The sequence below is a fragment of the Myotis nattereri genome (genome assembly GCF_964212035.1).
Source record: "Myotis nattereri genome assembly, chromosome: 11".
Taxonomy (NCBI): Eukaryota; Metazoa; Chordata; class Mammalia; order Chiroptera; family Vespertilionidae; genus Myotis; species Myotis nattereri.
Genome location: NC_138086.1, coordinates 23,764,406 through 23,781,769, shown reverse-complemented (window position 1 = coordinate 23,781,769; position 17,364 = coordinate 23,764,406). Strand labels below are relative to the sequence as shown.

General features: G+C 53.0%; 1 protein-coding gene across 1 annotated transcript in view; it reads left to right on the top strand.

Moving 5' to 3' along the window:
* PLXNA4 (plexin A4) overlaps window positions 1–17,364 on the top strand; it is a gene marked incomplete at its 5' end in the record, with an annotated part of 346,039 nt that overhangs the window by 273,827 nt on the left and 54,848 nt on the right. Inside the window, 5 exons of the mRNA XM_081102439.1 lie at window positions 975–1,175; window positions 6,837–6,933; window positions 7,249–7,439; window positions 9,725–9,876; window positions 13,816–13,933. Coding sequence (XP_080958565.1) covers window positions 975–1,175; window positions 6,837–6,933; window positions 7,249–7,439; window positions 9,725–9,876; window positions 13,816–13,933 — 759 coding nt within the window. The remainder of the gene's footprint in view (window positions 1–974; window positions 1,176–6,836; window positions 6,934–7,248; window positions 7,440–9,724; window positions 9,877–13,815; window positions 13,934–17,364) is intronic.

Sequence of the window (17,364 nt, the reverse complement as noted above, 5' to 3'; positions counted from 1 at the left end):
TGGCCAACTTGCCCCAAAAGTGCCACAGAAATAGGAATCAGGGAATGATGGACTTGCCTGACACAGGGAGCCCAGCCTTGCTGGTGTTTACAGAAACCCTCACTCTTGCCCATACCATGCAACCAGGAATACTGACTTCTTCCCCCCAGCTCTGAGAATCCAGAAACAAGCCAGCCTCCGCCTCTCAGCTGGGCAGAGCATCACATTTGCTTTATGGACCCCATTCTCTCCCAGCCCGCCCTGGGCAGAGCTGACTGCCCCTGGGACATGGGCCAGCGATCCACTGCCTCCATCACCAAAGGTCCTCGGGGCCAGCTCGGCTCCAGGCTGAGCATGCCCATTGCTGGCATCTGGTCAGCGTGTATCTGCTCTGAGGGGTGTTTCCCTGGGCTCAGGGCACCCCAGAGTTATGTCTGAAGGTTCTGGATTTAAAGGGTCTTGGGACATCGCAAATTCCAGGACATCGCAAATGCCTGGCTCAGCCCATGAATGGAAGGCTCTGCCAGACCCTCCTGCTCTGGCCCAGGCTCCCATTCCAGAGCCGCAGCCAGGGTGTTGCCTCACTCTGATCTGCCCATGTGGTCCTTCTTGGTAGCCTGAGATTGAACAAGGGTTCGGCAGCCCAACGTGCAAAGGGACACCCAGCCAGCCGCATTGTGTCTGCTGGATAGGAGGGGTGCCCGAGGAGGCCTCGGGGGTGTCAGAGTCTGGAGGGCATTTAAACGGAACCTAGAGGGCAGGGACAGCCTTGGAGAGAAGTGGCCTCGAGATGGTGGCTCCGGGACCGGGATCTCTCAGTCCCCTTTTCTCCTGCAGAGGCCGGGCGTAGGCACCGTGCCCAGGACCGTTCTGGGTATGTTTGTGGGAGGGAGGAACGGGGCGAACATGCGGGTTAGGTCTGGAGAGGCTCCAGATAGGAGCCTTTGGCACCTTTGGCTTCCTGCTCCTGCCTGAGCCATGCTCTCTGTCCCCAGGACTGCCCCCAGCTGCTGCGAGTGGACAAGATCCTGGTGCCCGTGGAGGTGATCAAGCCCATCACGCTGAAGGCCAAGAACCTGCCGCAGCCGCAGTCCGGGCAGCGCGGGTACGAGTGTGTCCTCAACATCCAGGGCAGCGAGCAGAGGGTGCCCGCCCTGCGCTTCAACAGCTCCAGCGTGCAGTGCCAGAACACCTCTGTGAGTGCCAGCCCTGCCCGCGGCTCCACCCTCCTCCCCATCCTTGTCTCGTCCAGAGCCAGATCCGCTCAGCTCTGCAGGGCTTCCCCAGACACCCCCCAAACTGTTCAGCTTCTCCCCACCCTGCCCACCACCCAGCGAGGGCTGGGCTCCAGGTCACCAGTGCCTGCCAGAGCTGTGGCCCTGTGTGGCCCTAAGCGTGCTCTGCTCAAGACAGGGGCTGAGGGGAGGCTATTTGGACCAGCCATGGGGCTGCTGAGCACTGTTCATGGGTAGCGACTGGCATGTCCGTGGAGGAGCTCTGGGGACCCTGGGCCCCGCCTTCCTGCCAGGGCTGAGCCAAGTGCCTCGTGTGAGCCACAAAGGCCCCACTGCCTTCACACCGGCACTGAGGCTGTGTCCCAGCACAGGAGGTTTCTGAGACAGACACGCACCCACAGGGGCTGCTGGAGGGTGTGTTGCTCCGGTCCGCACAAACCCTACCCCCTGAGGAAATCCACACCAGGTCCACACTCGGCCGCCTCCTGATTCCTCGGCACCACACACTGAACCCTCTCCAAGCATCACTCCTGCCATCACCTCCTCCCCGGCGGGGCCTTCCCATCAGGGCTCTGCACCCAGAAACTCAGAGACAAGGATTACACTTGGAGACTTGTGACATTTTCACTGTACAGAAGAGCAACTGGAGGCCCAGAAGCAGGGGCAGGTCTAGGCTTGTGGGGCTGAGAGTTATACAATTGGGGGACCCTCTTTAAGAATTAAACCTAATAACTGCAAGAGTAAATGCACAGGCAGCCTTAGAAGGGGCTGCAGCTCCGTGTGCCTTGGAGTACCTCCGCCCCTGCCCCCTCCCCACCTAGAGGGTAAGTGACATGGATTCATACAGCTACAGCTAGTGAGTGGCTAGCCGGGCTTGGATTTGGGAGCTCCTCCTGTGTCACACGGCCTGCATGCATCCTCCTCATCCCTTCCATGGGGAGTGTGATTGGAAATGTGATGCGCAGCAAAGCATTTTGGGGGAGCACTCCACTCTCCCTACAGGAAGCCATTTAGGGCCAGTGGCCCTCAGAGAGGCCTGCATGCTTGCCCAAGGTGGCTCAGCGTTACAGGACTGAACTGACCACGGATTTCCCAACCTCGGAAACCCCAGACCACAGCTCCCCTGGCGGCCGGCCTGGCTTTCAGATTTCTGCAGTGCCCCAGATTAAACCTGCAAGCAAAGGGGATATTAGACACCTCCTGTTTCCTCCTGAATCCTGAGGCCAAGCAGACTTGCCCCAAGGGTTTGGCTCAAGTGGTTCTCCCCCAAATAAGCAAGCCCCTGGGGGGAGAGAGCCTGAGCCCCACATCTGACTCAGCGGAAGGCAGCTGGGGATTTCGGACCACGAAGAAAACCGCCTTGTGCCCCGGGGAAGCTGCCGCAGAGATCCAGGCTTCAGAGGTGCCAGGCGGGAGGGCAGAGTCTGCGGCCTCTGATGAGTCTTCAGTTCCCAAGATGTCACAAGGCTGGGCCCCCAAGCTTCTGCTAACTCGGTTCAATAGGCCAGCGTAACCCAGATGACATCCTGGGTTGGTCCCAGAAGCCCCTGGGTCAAAACCCCGTCCATCCTGGGGGACTAGCGAGTTTCCCAGCGCTCTCCCAGAATTGGAAGCTGATTATGCTCAGGTTAACCTCAGCATTTCCCCAGCTAAGGCCTGACTCCGTGAATGAGCCCTCTGGGGGTCCCAGGGAACTCCCTGAATGTGGGGGTAAAACCAGAGCCTCCTGGGAACAAGGTCCCTAAGCGAAGCCCAGCGGCCCTGACAGGTAGGGGCTGGGTCTCCTTAGGGCAGTGGCCCAGGCCCTGTGGGCAGTACCAATGTGATAAGGAATGGCAGTGCTGGGCTCCTAGCACACCCCCTGACCAAAGTTTGAGTTAAAATTAGCAACTGAACACTTTATACCCCAGCCTTGGTGTTACCCCGTGGGCAGAGACTGGTCTGCATCAGAGAGGGTTGTGAGAAAGTCACGTTTCATTGCCTCAGTGAGCTCTCTGGATGGGAGAGGATGGGAGAGGTTCTAACAGAGAACCCCCTGGTCTGTGATGACAGAGAGGTGGGTGACAGAGAGGTCTCAGAGAGCAGAAAGGGAAAAGAGACACAGGAAAGCTTGGCATGGGCGTGATGCTGGGCTGGGTGGGCAGGCAGGTTGCTTCCAGCCCACTATTTGGGGACAGGCCCTGGGCCAATCACTGCAGCCCTCAGGGGGCCCCAGGGAGGACAGGGCTGCTCACAGACAGAGTTGGAGGGAGGACACGGGGCATTCTGGAGTAAGTGGGCCACAGCGGCAGCGGGCTGGCTGCAGAGCTGGCCGAGGTCCTAGGCCCCAGCCCAGCTTCCACAAACCCACAGTGGCCTCCTGTGTTCTCTTGGTGCCCCAGCTTACCACATGCTAAACAGGGGTGGTGAGGCCGATGGGGGGGTGTTGTGCCCTTGCTGCCTCCTGAAACACAGCTGGGAGTTGGTCTGCTGGGCCCTCTGGGGTCCTGGACACAGATGCATGGCCTTCTTAGGTTGTTCAGATTTGCTGTTGGCTTTTCAGCAAAATACCTCAGAACTCAGAACCAGAGAATGGCTGGAGGAAAGCATGTCCAAATTGCACAGAGGTTTCCTTTTTGCTTCAGGAGGTAGAGAAACGAAGTTCACACTTTCCCAAGGTCACAATCAAGGTCATCCACTGGCGGAGCCAGACCTGATTGCGACACTTAACCTCTTGGCCCTTGGGAGCCTGAAATATTCTTCTCTCGGCTCTGAGCTTTGTGCAGATGAACTGCCCGCTGATTGCAGAGAGCTATATAAATGCTAAGTGCACTGAGGTGGGGAGCAGAGAGGATGGGAGCCAGTGGTCTGGGCTTCCCCAGCTGTCTGCCCGCCTCCCTCTCCCGGTGGGGTGCAGGTCCTGGGGGAGAGAGTGTGTCTAGGAAGGAGAGTGGCTTCCCTAGAGACCCAGGGAGTGTTGGAGGGTTCGTGATTTCTATAATATTTCATAATCAAGATCCCAGGAACTGGGGAGAGAAAGAGAAAGTAACACCCAGCATATTTGATCATTACAGTCTTTTTTTATTTTCAGTTTTCTTTGGGGAAAAAATGTGGGTGTACACACAAGTACATCTGAACATACAAGCATCCTCGTATGCATACACCTCCATATGTACCAAGTGTCGGGTGCATAAACACTCAATAAACAGCTGCTATTATTACTCCACATAAACATAAACACAGGGAACACAAATGTATTTTGCACAGCATCCCTAACATTGTGTAAATACTATATTCAGTAATACTTGAGAGTGCTCATTCCACTCGACAGCCCTGTGCTCTGGGCCCTGGAGGGCTGTCTCATACCCGCACAGTGTTGCTGTGAGGTAGGCACTGTGTGTGGTCCCACTGTGCCCCACTGTACAAATGGGGACACTGGGATGTAGGTCATTTGCCCACAGCTGGTCACTGCAGAGCCACATCATGGCAACGCGCGTGTGTGTATGCGCACACGTGTATGAACAGGCAGATAGTACAGTTCTGTGCGCTGACCTCTTCTCCCACATGGACACAGTTGTAAACACAGACACACACGTGGCTGATGCAGAATTTCCTGCCTTGTTCTGTGAGGGACTTCAGGTCCTTCCTGAGAGGGGCCTGAGGTTCTGTCCAACATGCCCCTGGCCATGAACTGTTACTCCCTCTTTGAGTCCTGGGCAGAGCCTGGCCGAGCCAGAGCCCTCTAGCCCACAGCCTGGGCTACCCTCACCACACTCCCCCATAGGGCCACGGAGGAGGGAGATGGGAAGGATGGGACATGGAGCTTGACTAGGGGGGGAAATGGAAGGGAGGTCCGGAAGGGAGTTTCTCCCTCTGTCCCCCTCCACATCTCTCCACCAGCAGGAACACTAGAGTTGCTTATCCAAAGTTCTCCCATCTCCTCAGCCTCCCTCAGCAGGTCTGGGTGGGGCCCTGGGACCTGCCTTCCGTGGCCCCTAGATGATTCTGATGAAGGTGGGCCAGGAGAACCTCCAGCCGAGTAGAAGAGCTTTTGTGGGAAAATTCAGCACCCAGCCTGACCCAGACGCAAAAGACAAACCTCTGGGGAGTTGATGACCGAGCTGTGTGGCAAATAGCTTATGAGTCAGCAGCTGAATTCTGAGCTGATCAAAAAAACCCACTGTTGTCTCTGCAGGGCCAGGGAGCTTGGCTTTGTTCTCCGGCTTGAGCCCTGACCCTGGTCCCGGCCCAGGTGTCCTCGGTCACAGGGAGGTGCTGTGAGAGGGTGGATGGTGTGAACCACCATCTCTGTGAGGGAACACTGACCGTGGCTCCTGGCTGGGCATACTCACCAGGGAGTTAGTGAGAAATTTCGGAGCGTCGGGTAGACCCTGGAGAAGGCTGTAGGTTGCTGCATGAGGACAGCTGGGCACATTCATATTGGAGCACATTCTGGAACTCAGGACTTTGGGGTGATTTCTCAGGTTAGGAGCCTAACTTCTTTAGAAGCCTCTACAAATTGCCTACAGAAGCAGAGGCTCAGGTGACAGGCTCCCCAGCTGGTGTGTCCACAGATTCTGTGGCCCCCTCGCTGGTGAAGGTGCTGTGCTGGCTCCGTGAGGGAGCGGTGGCTGCCTGTCGTAACCATCCACACCCCCACGGCCCAGAGAGCCAAACTTTAACTCTAAGTTAAAAGAGCCTGTCTCCCTAGCTGGTTTGGCTCAGTGGATAGAGTGTCGGCCTACAGACTGAAGGTCCCAGGTTCCACTCCAGTCATGGGCATATGCCCGGGTTGCGGGCTCGATCCTCAGTAGGGGGCATGCAGGAGGCATCCAATCAATGATTCTCATCATTGATGTGTCTCTCTCTCTCCCTCTCCCTTCCTTTCTGAAATCAATATATATATATATATATATATATATATATATATATATATATATATATATATATATATATATATTAAAAGCCTTTCAAACAAGTCCCCTGGACCAGACCTTCCAACAAATCACCAGACCTCAGCTCTTCCTGCACAGAAAGTTGCTCAGCTCCCTGCCCCCATCCCGCCCCTGTGGAGGCAGTCTGTGTGGTGATGAGAAACACCAGGGAGGGTTGGAAATGCTGCTGGGCAGGCTCTGAGTTCCACAGCCTCCCACCTGGGGATTGAGAAGTGTCTGCTCTCAGAAGGCAGGTGGGGGCTGGCACGCCCGGGGACTGTCCCTCCACCCTCCATCCCTGGCAGCACCTCTCCTTGCACTCCTCCCACCTCTTAGCACCACAGTCCCAAAGGCTGGGACTCTGTTAAACTTCCTGGGGGAAGGCCAGAGGATGGACAGGCCTCCGCGGAAGGTGGATGAGTAGCTCACTCAAAGCTGCTCCGTGGACCTGCGTTCCAAATGGGTATCCCACCCAGCCTGGCCCTCCCCTGCCCTGGCTTCCTAAGCCCTGCACCCTGTCCCCTGATATGTTCTTCCCCACCCTGCCCACCCACAGATGTGCATGCCTGTACGCATGTGCTACACACACACACACACAATCAGGACCAGTTTCTAGCCCCGTGTGCTCCTCAGGGCCCCAGGCTGAACATCCAGCCCCTCTAGAAACCCGTGACTCGGCTCTCTTCTTTCCGCCCCAACCTGCTTGCAGTATTCCTATGAAGGGATGGAGATCAACAACCTGCCCGTGGAGCTGACGGTCGTGTGGAACGGGCACTTCAACATCGACAACCCCGCTCAGAACAGAGGTGTGCAAGGTGGCCTGGGTGGCGGGTGAAGGGGAGAGCTACTCTGCACTCGTGGGCAGGTGTCATTCGTCCCCCATCCTCTGGCCTGAGCCCGCCCTCCACAGCCTCTCCACCATCCCCACTGCTCTATGACTTGTTGGGCATGGGCCCAGTGTGGGCAGGTGGCCCCTGGGAGAGGAGGAGTGAGCAGGGCTGGCTGGAGGGAGACTGGCCTTCCCAGTCCAGAACCATCACCAAAGGGAGGGGCTGCACTCCTTGCCACACTCCCCAACTCTCCCAGCCTGACCCCAACCCACTCTGGCCCTTTGCCTGCAGTTCACCTCTATAAGTGCGGAGCCATGCGCGAGAGCTGCGGCCTGTGCCTCAAGGCAGACCCTGACTTCGAGTGCGGCTGGTGCCAGGTCCAGGGCCAGTGCACCCTGCGGCAGCACTGCCCCATCCACGAGAGCCAGTGGCTGGAGCTGGCGGGCCCCAACAGCAAGTGCACGAACCCCCGAATCACGGAGGTAAGCCGCTGACCAGGGGTCCTGCCTGGGGCTGGGCCTGAGGCCATGCCTGGCCAAGGGAAGGCGAGAGCAGAGAGGGGCTCCACTGTCCAGTTGGAGTCTCCATGGAAGCTGTGTCAGAAAGAACTCGAAGTCCTCGCCACCTTCCCTTTGTCTCTAAGAGTCTCTCTTGGTGACAAAGCCATGACACTCCATCAGCAGCAGGCTCACCAAGCAGTGAATCCATGACAGAGGTTGTGTGGGTGGGGGTCAAGGGTTTGAGTCTTGGCTCTGTAGGCTCATTGCTGGGTAGCTCAAGGCTAACTCATCACTGTCTCTGTGCCTCAGCTGGCTCACCTGTGCCATGGGTCTGGTTGACCATCTATCTCATAGTGGAGTTATAAGGCTGGTATGAGCGAATCTATGCCCAGCCTACAGGGGTCTTCCCATCTTCCTCCTCATCATTCCTGTTCATCATCATCATTAAAATCATCGCTGTCCATGGCTAAGCCCAGGGAGTCACTGCCCCTGGGGTTCATTTAGGTCGCCCTGTGTCTTCACCTCCCCGCTCCACATTCCAGCCACCCCTCTGTGCCCCCACCCAGAGCCCTTAACAAGAAACCACCTTGGCAGGTGTGACTAACAGCGTGTCTGGCAAAAATGGTGGGACTGGCTTTCTTCTTGGCCTGAGACCAAGAAAATTGCAGAGAGGGGATGGCAAATGTTCCTGAGATGGAGGCTATTCAATGGCTCCATCCTGGCATCGACCCTCCCAGAACCCAGGGAACCAAGGGCTGGGCCGGAGCTCAAACTCCTTTCTCAGGATGACAAGCCGGGGCTGGAAGGCCATGCAGCTGCTGCCAGGTGCCAGCTGCACTGTGAGGACTGGCTGAGCAGGCATTTGGGAAGCAGAGGGACTCCCTCTTCCTGCCTTCCCTGTATCTGCCCACCTCCTCACACGGAGATGGGTCTCCGTCTCCAAAGAGCCTTTGTTTCCAATGCAAGGAGAACACGCATGTGCAAACCCTCACACTCACGTGCACGCTCATTCACAGACATGCACGCCTGCATGTGTAGGAAGCAGGAAGTATCTTGACTTTTGTAGGTGAACAGCCTCCCCCCGGGGGCTCCCCAGCCTAGTTACCCTTTTCCTTTCCCACCTTTCACTGGCCCCCCGGGTGGAGTCCCCACTTGGGGCCCTCAAAGGGGGAGAGAGCATGACCTACTAAGAAGTAGCCTATCTGAGCTCTTTTTTTCCATTGTGATCCCCTTGACATTGGCCAGGATCCAGGCACTGATGTTCAGAAGCCCCAGGAATGGGAAATGCGCCTTCCTCTGTCTATCAAATGCCAAGAAAGACTGGCACGGATGTCTCTGCCAGCAAGGTTTCTACTGCGGGAGGCCACAGCTAGACCACGTGAACTGGATGGAGCCCCTCCCTCAAAGCAGGCCCTTGGTTGTTGGAACTTAACATTCCAATCATGGGTTTTAACACCAAAGGTGACATCTTTGGAGGGAAAGCTGGACATTTTGGCCAGTGTAAGAGGCGAAAGTCTAATTAAATATCTATCCCTTAGAAACGAAGTCAAACAGTGAAGGTAAAGGGGTTGTGACAAGTGCTCTGGTAACTCCAGGAAGACGCTTGGGAGTTGGAGTTCGCGGTACAATTACACCCAAGAAACGATGCTGCTACTGCAAAGTCCCCAGGGGAAGGGAGACGCTGTCCCTGCTCTCAGAGGCTCTGGCTCTGAAGAGGAAGTGGGTGGGGGATGGAAAGATGGGAATCAGGCACAATTGTTACCATGAAAGGAACACAAAGAAGGTGCCTTAAAATTTCATTTGGGGGGAGGGGAGGGGCCAAGAGAAGGATTAGGAAAGAGAGAATATCTGGTTATGGAAAGTGACCTTAGAGAAGTGTCTTAGTTCCCATAGTGTGGAAGGCTGCGGGTTCGCAGGAGGGTGACTCATGTAGCTTGAGAGTGCAACCAACACAAGCAAATGCCCAAATGCTTTAATCCCCATTTTCAATGAATTACCCAGTGATGTTTCGGATCACGTTCAGCTCCATCTTCCATGAAATAGGAAAATGAATGAGGGTCTTTGATCACTGCTCCTGAAACCATACCCAAACCTGGACTGCTCTGCCAGAGCTCCTGCCACTGGCAGTGCCAGATCCGGATGCCCTGGGGCACTTGGACACAGCTCAGGAATCGGGCAGAGGTGGGAAGAGCCATTCCTTGGCCCATCAGCAAGGGGTGATGGCTTCCTCTTGGTGCCTGCCACATCACCATGCTTCCTCCCTCCAGATAATCCCAGTGACGGGCCCCCGGGAGGGGGGCACCAAGGTCACCATCCGAGGAGAGAACCTGGGCCTGGAATTCCGGGACATCGCCTCCTACGTCAAGGTGGCCGGCGTGGAGTGCAGCCCCTTGGTGGATGGCTACATCCCTGCCGAACAGTAAGTGGTCGTGACCTGAGACACAGACAGGTACTGGAGGGGAGGGAAGATAAGCCAAAAAGAAGGGGTCTTAAAGCTTATGGAGGAAAAAGGAGAATGCCCTTGACATTCTAGGGTGCTGGGGCAGGACTCCCATACCTGGACCAGCCAGCTGCCATATTGGGGGAAGTGTAGAAATGGGGAAAGGCTGGGAGAGAAGTGATGGTTACCTCCTTGGGCTGTGGGGGAGAGTAGGAATGAGATAGAGCAAAGTTAAAATCTGCAAGAGAAGTATGAGTTCAATTGCTTACCCCAACTCCCTTTGCTGTCCCTAACTCCCCATGCATGTCCATACCGGGAATCTTGTGCTACCCCGTATGGAGACAGAAATGAAACTCCACACTTCCTGGCAGGCCTGTGGGTACTTTGGGTAGTTAGTTTCTCTTTGTGAAATCTGCTGGTCCACTGAGAGGATCATTCAACAACCTAGCTGGCCTCTAACCTACCTGGTGGAGGAGGTTTGCAAGTCACATATTGCCTTGTAAATAACTAAACACAATTTTCCAGTCCAGCAAACCCAACCATGAAATCTTGCCAGCACAATAGAATCTATTTATGCCATCTTTGCTGCCCCTCCAGAGTGAAACCTTGCCACCTGTCCCATGGACGTAAGTTGCTGACTCTTTGCGTGGCCTCTCTGAGCTAGGTCAGTGCCCTTTGTGGTTCTGCTTACTGGGTCCTGCCCAGATTCAGTGGTTCTGGAACCATCAGTACCACCACCCTCAGTTCCTCCTGAGTTCCATCTGGTCTTCCTAAGGTGCTCAGAGTACATCAGATCATTGAAGGTTCCAGACTTGGTAGCACTCACCTCCCTGGTCCATCATCGTTTATTTATCTGAAGATCATTTTGTGGTTCTTTCAACTTTCTGAGTTCTTGCTAGGACAAAATTGGCTGCTACCATGTAGTGAGATTTGGGGAACTCTGAAATGCCCTACTTGGAACTTGACATTAAAAATATTATAAAAGCCCTGGTTGGTTTGCTCAGTGGTTAGAATGTCAGCCCTCAGACCAAGTCAATGTGTCTCTCTCATGTGGGTGTTTCTCTCTCTCTCTCTCTCTCTCTCTCTCTCTCTCTCTCTCTCTCTCTCCCTTCCTCTCTCCCTTCTTTCCACTCTCTCTAAAAATCAATGGAAAAAATATCCTCGGGTGAGGATTTAAATTTTTTTTTAATATATTAAAGCCACACTATTGAAGTATTATGGTACTAGTTAGATCAGTAGAATCAGATAAACACCCAGAAAAATAATCCTGATGTATAAATATGTAGTATGTAATAAAAGTGACATTTCAAATCTGCAAGGAAAGGAAAGATCATTCAGTGAGTGGTGCTGGTTAACTCCCTGAAAAAAAAAAATCAGATCTTTACTTCACTTTATAATCTAAAATAAATTCCAGACAGATTAAAAAGTTAAGTGTAAAAATGAAACTGTGAAAGGATTACAAGAAAACACAGGTGAGAATTTATCTAATTTCAAGAAAAGAAAGCTGTTCTAAGTATAACTGCAAAAGAAAAATTATAAAGGGAAAGATAAGAAGATTTGAGTAATAAAACTTAAAGCTTGTGCCTCAAAAACCATTGTAAGCAGAATAAAAATGTGAATGATAGACTGGGTATATGTTTATACCCTATTACAGGTAAGAGATGATTTTATAAATAAAAATAAAAGGTTTTACAAATAAAATGAAAATATCACAAAAATGAGCAAAGAGCATCCAAAAGTCATATAAAAATGTTTAACATCGGTAGTAATCAATGAAATGCAAATTAAAACAACAAGGAACAGTGTTTGAAAGCCAATGCCCAGAGCAGATGAGAGGCGTGACAAATAGCATATTCCTACGTTCTTGTCAGGAGGGTAGATTGGGATGAACTTTCTGAAAAGCAGTTTGGAAATGTGAGTCAAAAGTCTTTAGCCTGGCCATATTACTTCTGGACCTTTCCCTTTATAACCAGAATGCACAAATATTTATTTGCATGAATGCTTATTTTAGCCTTATTTATAATAGTAAAAATTTAGAGGCATTTGTGTGTTTGACAATAGGAAATTAATCAACTCAATAAACTCTTTTATATGCATAAGACAGTCAACTACAGAGCCATTAAGTCTGATACAGTGGGAGAATCATGATCAGGAGTACACTCAAGGTCTATTAAGGGAGAACACAGGTTACCAAGCAGAATGCAGAGTTTCTAATTAATTTTATGAAAGAAAATCAAATTGGAAACATGTACACAGACATGTGGACAGTGAATATTCCTGGGTGAGGCAGTTGGGGGGTGGGTGTATGTATGGCAAGTGCTTTTATGTACTTTCTATTTTTGACACTGAACATGTATTGATTATGTTACCTTCACAGAAGGGCGTACATTTTTGCTGGACTCTCACCCAGAAGTTCTTTCTAAAAGAAGCACAGAACCCAGGAGCTATAAAGTGAAAGAACAAGCAATGAACCACATAGCCACGTTTAAACTTTAGGCTTTTGGGTGGCAAAAGACACCATAAACAAAATTAAAGCAGAGGTGACCAACGGGGAGAAGAGAATGTAAAACTTATTACAGACAAAAGTTAATGCTCCCAGCTCAGCAGTTCCTACAGAAGGGCAATCCATTCGCAAAATGAAGAGAGGGCTTCAGACAAGTCAAAGGAAAGGCTATGCAAGATTAAAACACACACGCATGTATGAAACACACATGCATGTATGAAAACACGGGCACCTTCACTAGAAAGCAGGGAAATGGATGGTGGTACAGTCACAGTGTAAAACACTGTGAAGCTGTCCAGGGCAGAGTTGTGTGAACAGTGACATGAACGAAGTCCATGCTGTATTGTTGAGTCAAAAGACAGGTTAGAACAGTGGATAATTAGGTCTCACTTTTATTTTTTAAAATCATGTATATGTTTCATTATATATATATATATATATATATATATATATATATATATATACACACACACACACATACATACATATATATATTTGTATACAGCTGTGTGTGTATATATAACATTTTGGTTTATGTGTGTGCATATATCAAACATAAATATACATACATACGTGTGTATGTGTGTGTGTATATATGTACAAATATATATAGTTGGACAAGTTAACTAACTTTGCTGTGCCTCAGTTTTCTCATTTGTAAAATGGAAATTATATATATACACACACACACACACACACACACACACACACACACACACGTCTAGTAAAAGGCTTGGGAGACTATACATACCAAACTTGTAGAGAGGTTAGGAATGAAAAAAGGGACACTACTTTTTTATTGCCACACTTCTGTACTATCTCATGCTCAAAATTCTCAAAGGGTATGAACAAATTTTGCAATTAAAACAATAAAAATTCATAAGAAGGGAAAAATGTATGACTCCCCCCAGCTGCAACATGCATGTCTGTTGGCCTGCGAAGCCCCCGGCTGGGGCTGGGAGCAGAAAGCCCTTGGTGAGGCAGGCCATGAGTTCCTACAAGGATCTGAAAACCTTAGGTCTACTCCCTGGCTCCTGTCTGGCTTGCTGTGGGTCCTTGGCTAAGTCACTGTACCTCTCTGGTCCTGCCAGCTCTATCCACTAAGCCACTTGGCTAAAATTCACAGTAATTCATAACTCAGTGGATAATTCATGAATTAGGAACTAAGTGTTGAGTCAGAACCCTCCCCTAGGCTCCCCACTTTACAGAGGGCCTCCAGGGGACCCCCTGAAGATCATGTTTCCTCATTCCCTGAGGACCCAGCAGGAGCCCCTGCAGGAAGGAACCTGGGGTGTCTTTCACCTCCTCCCCTGCCCATCCCCGAGATCCTACTGCAGAGAATAGGGCCAGGGGTCACGGCTGGGAGTCCTGTGACTGTCCTGTGACTCAGGGGGTCTGTCCTCTCCTCCCTGCAGGATCGTGTGTGAGATGGGGGAGGCCAAGCCCAGCCAGCACGCCGGCTTCGTGGAAATCTGTGTGGCCGTGTGTCGGCCCGAGTTCATGGCCCGGTCCTCTCAGCTCTACTACTTCATGGTGAGTCCTGGCCACCAGCGTCTGGCCAAGCACAGGCCACAGACCTCATTACCATGATCAGTGGCCCGTCTTGACCTCTGTGGGCAAACCCAGGCAGCACCAGGGAAGATGCTCTGGCCCACCCCAGAATCCCCTGCTGAGGGGCAGTGTGGCAATGGAAGGTGAGAGTGTGCTCCTGCATCAGGACTCCTGGGATTTGAACACTGTCCCTGCCACTTACTGAGTGAACCTGGGCAGGTTCCTTAACCTTTCTGTGCCTGGATGTCTTCATTTCTAAAACAAAATAACAATAGCATCTACCCCAAGATACAGTTGTGAAAATGACATAAAGTAGATGTACCACTTCCAGTATCAATTCCTTTATGATTTCTGCATTTGCTGCCGGGGCTCCGCTGCCCTGCCCTGTACACTGGCACCTGGCACTTCCATCCCACCATCCTCACCCGTCCTAGCTTCCCCACTCACCAGCATCCCTGTCCTGTGACTTCCTGAACCCACCTCGTTCTCCCACATCTCACCTACACCCCGCTCTGCCTTCCTCTGCCCACACCGTTACCTTTCCCACTCCCACATCCCTTACCCCTCCCTCCTCTCCCTCCTCTAGCCTTCACCCAGCCCTCCCCTCCCTCCAGCCTGGACCCTCCCTGGCCCTGCACGGCCGCCTGGCCAGCGCCTGGCCGTCCTGGGTGAGGGATTCTGTGATGACAGGGATGCTGGAGACCTGAGCACAGCTCCTGCCACACATGCCCCATCACTTTCCAACCTCTTTGACCACCCAGTTAACCGCTCGGGTTAATGACAGCTGTGAGGGTATAATGTCCTCATGATGCGGAGCTGCTTTGGGAAGCTGGAAACCTGAGGGATGGATTTTATGTCTGAGCATTAAATGGCCTGAAATTTGTCATGGGGGCCCAGTGTTCTTCCGTCCTTCCTCTCTCCCTTCCTTCTCTCCTCCCTCCCTCCCTCCCTCCCTCCCTCCCTCCCTCCCTCCCTCCCTCCCTTCCTTCCTTCCTTCCTTCCTTCCTCCCTGTCCTTCTTTCTCCTTCATCTACCTTCCTCCTCTTCTTCTTTCTCCATTCAACTGACAACTGTTTATCACCCTGTACAATACCTCTCACAAGGTATTTATTTGAGAGATGCTTGCTTAGTTGATTGAATTTTATAATGATAATAATTGGGTGGCCCTGGTCTGTGGTGAACCAACTCTCACACAGCCCCTCCCGGGGAGTCCCGCAGTCTGTGGATGAGCTGAGACGGAGGACTTGTGTGTACATACGAACGGGAGGGGGCCGCCTCGGAGGACTGGGCCCTGCTCTGTGCTCCCCCCGCTCTGCTCTAAAAACCAGCTGCCCTGTGAACAGCCGGCTGTCACTAAGCACACAGAGAGAAGTACACGCATGTAGTGATCTAGTGGGGGTGCCGTTTCACCCATTTGTTTCAGGTTTGAACCCCGCCTTCTGAAAGGATTTGAGGGAATTTCAAGTTAAAACCAACACACTTTGAGACAAGTGATAACTATACATATGTTCATATAGAAAGTATACAAATGTGTTGCATATTATAAATATATATATATGATATATGGAAATATGTGCTATTCCATCAGAGTTGAGATCATGAAAGGGAGAGAGATTGTGACAGGGAGGCAGAGACAACCTCAGCAGGTATTGGGGGGTATGGCCCAGCACCCCAGCATTGGGCGTGAGGTCTGGCTCTGAAGTGAGCTGGCAGCGTGGTGCAGGGAGGCCGCTGCTGCACGGCCATAGCAAGCACTGGACTGGCTCGGCTGCCCCACACAGTTCTCGCCCCGCGGTCCCCTGGAGTGACGAGGTTCCCGGTGCCAGGACCAGCACTACCTCACTAAGCAGCTGCGTCCTTTGGGCCTTGGCTGCCCCTGCCCTGTCTCCAGCCAGGCCTCCACCTCTGTGACCACTCAAAGGCCACTGCCCTGAACGTCCTGCCATCACCTCCCATGGCCCACCCAGGCATCAGCTCCTCAGAGAGGGGGTCACCCCCACTTGCCCGTTTCTGCCTGAGGCCTGTCACCCAGGCCCACAATGTGGACTGTGACCCGCTTCCTCTCCTCCCGCTCCATCACCATGTCCTGGAGTCTCACTTCCCCGTTCCGCACACCACCACAAGGGCTTCCTTAAGTCCTTGCCTCTGTCTGAACCCCTTCTACTCCACCCACCCTGGCGGAGTACCGTTTTCAGTACGTCAGCCCCGCCTCATGAAGCGCCCAGGTGCCCACTGCCTCTCACTGTCCCTTGGTCGGGCCGCCCAGCCAGCCAACACTAACTGCTCCAGGCTTCGTGTGGCTGGACCCCCTTGCCTTCTCCGTCTCCTCCCCTACATGGCTCTAAGCCACAGCCTCCCATTCCTCCTGCTCATGACCCAGTCCTCATCCCTCTCCTGGGCGGGTGCCCTGCTCCCTGGGACCTGGCGTCCACCTGCACTGGCCACAGTGTTGCCCGCTGGGGCCCTGCCCCTCTCACAGCTCAGACAGTCTTTGCAGATGAAGCCCAGGCTGTCGATTTCTTTGCCAGCTGCCGAGGTACTTTAAGCAAAAGGCTCTGGAGCCCCCAAGTTAAATCACACCCTGCAGCTGGGCACACAGCTGCCCGGGAGACTCGCTGCAGCTGGGCTGAGGACCCCTGGCCTAGGCGTAGTGTTGATTGAGTAGCTGCCATGTGCCTGCTCATATCTGCTTCCGGGCTCAATTCTCATAACATCTCTGCGGTGGATACTCCAGAGCCCCTTCTGCTCCCAGGGAGGGTCAGTCTTGCCTGCTTGATGGCTCCTACCTGGAGCAGGACGCGGCTGGATGACGGATATTAAGACGAGGCTCCGAGGAAAGAGCCCGTGGAAAGGCAGCATCTGCATAAGGCAGAACAGTTTTCCGTGTGGCTCCTGAGTAGTGGGAGGCTGTCCCGGGATAAGGGATGACAAGGAAATGCCCCAGAAGGTGGGAGCAGAGGGATGGGGAGAGGAGGGGTGATGAGGAGAGGAGAGGTGAGCAGGAAGGCCGGTCAGGAGGGAGGAGAGTTGCTGCCAGCAGGTAAACGCATCGGCCCACTGGGTCCCTGGGACTTGAACATTTGTGTCGCTCTTCTATTGAGGGGTGTCTCTGAAGAACTGCCCTGTGCTACATGTTCCCTGGGGAAGACTTTCAAGGAGGAGGAATGGTGTAGGGACCTTTCTCCTCCCCAGACCCCACCTTGTATTTAAGGGCCCCATAGTTGGGGCCTCCCCACAGAGCTTCTGGGGTTCAGAGAGGGAAGGAGGGGCAGAGGGCCCATGAATCCCAACAGGAAGTTAGGAAGGGACAGAATGGCCCTCATGCTCCCTGGCACCACAGGGCATCTTGTAGGTGGAACAGCCTGGGCCCCACAGGAAGCCCGTAGCTCCTCTGGAAACTGGATTCTGCCAGG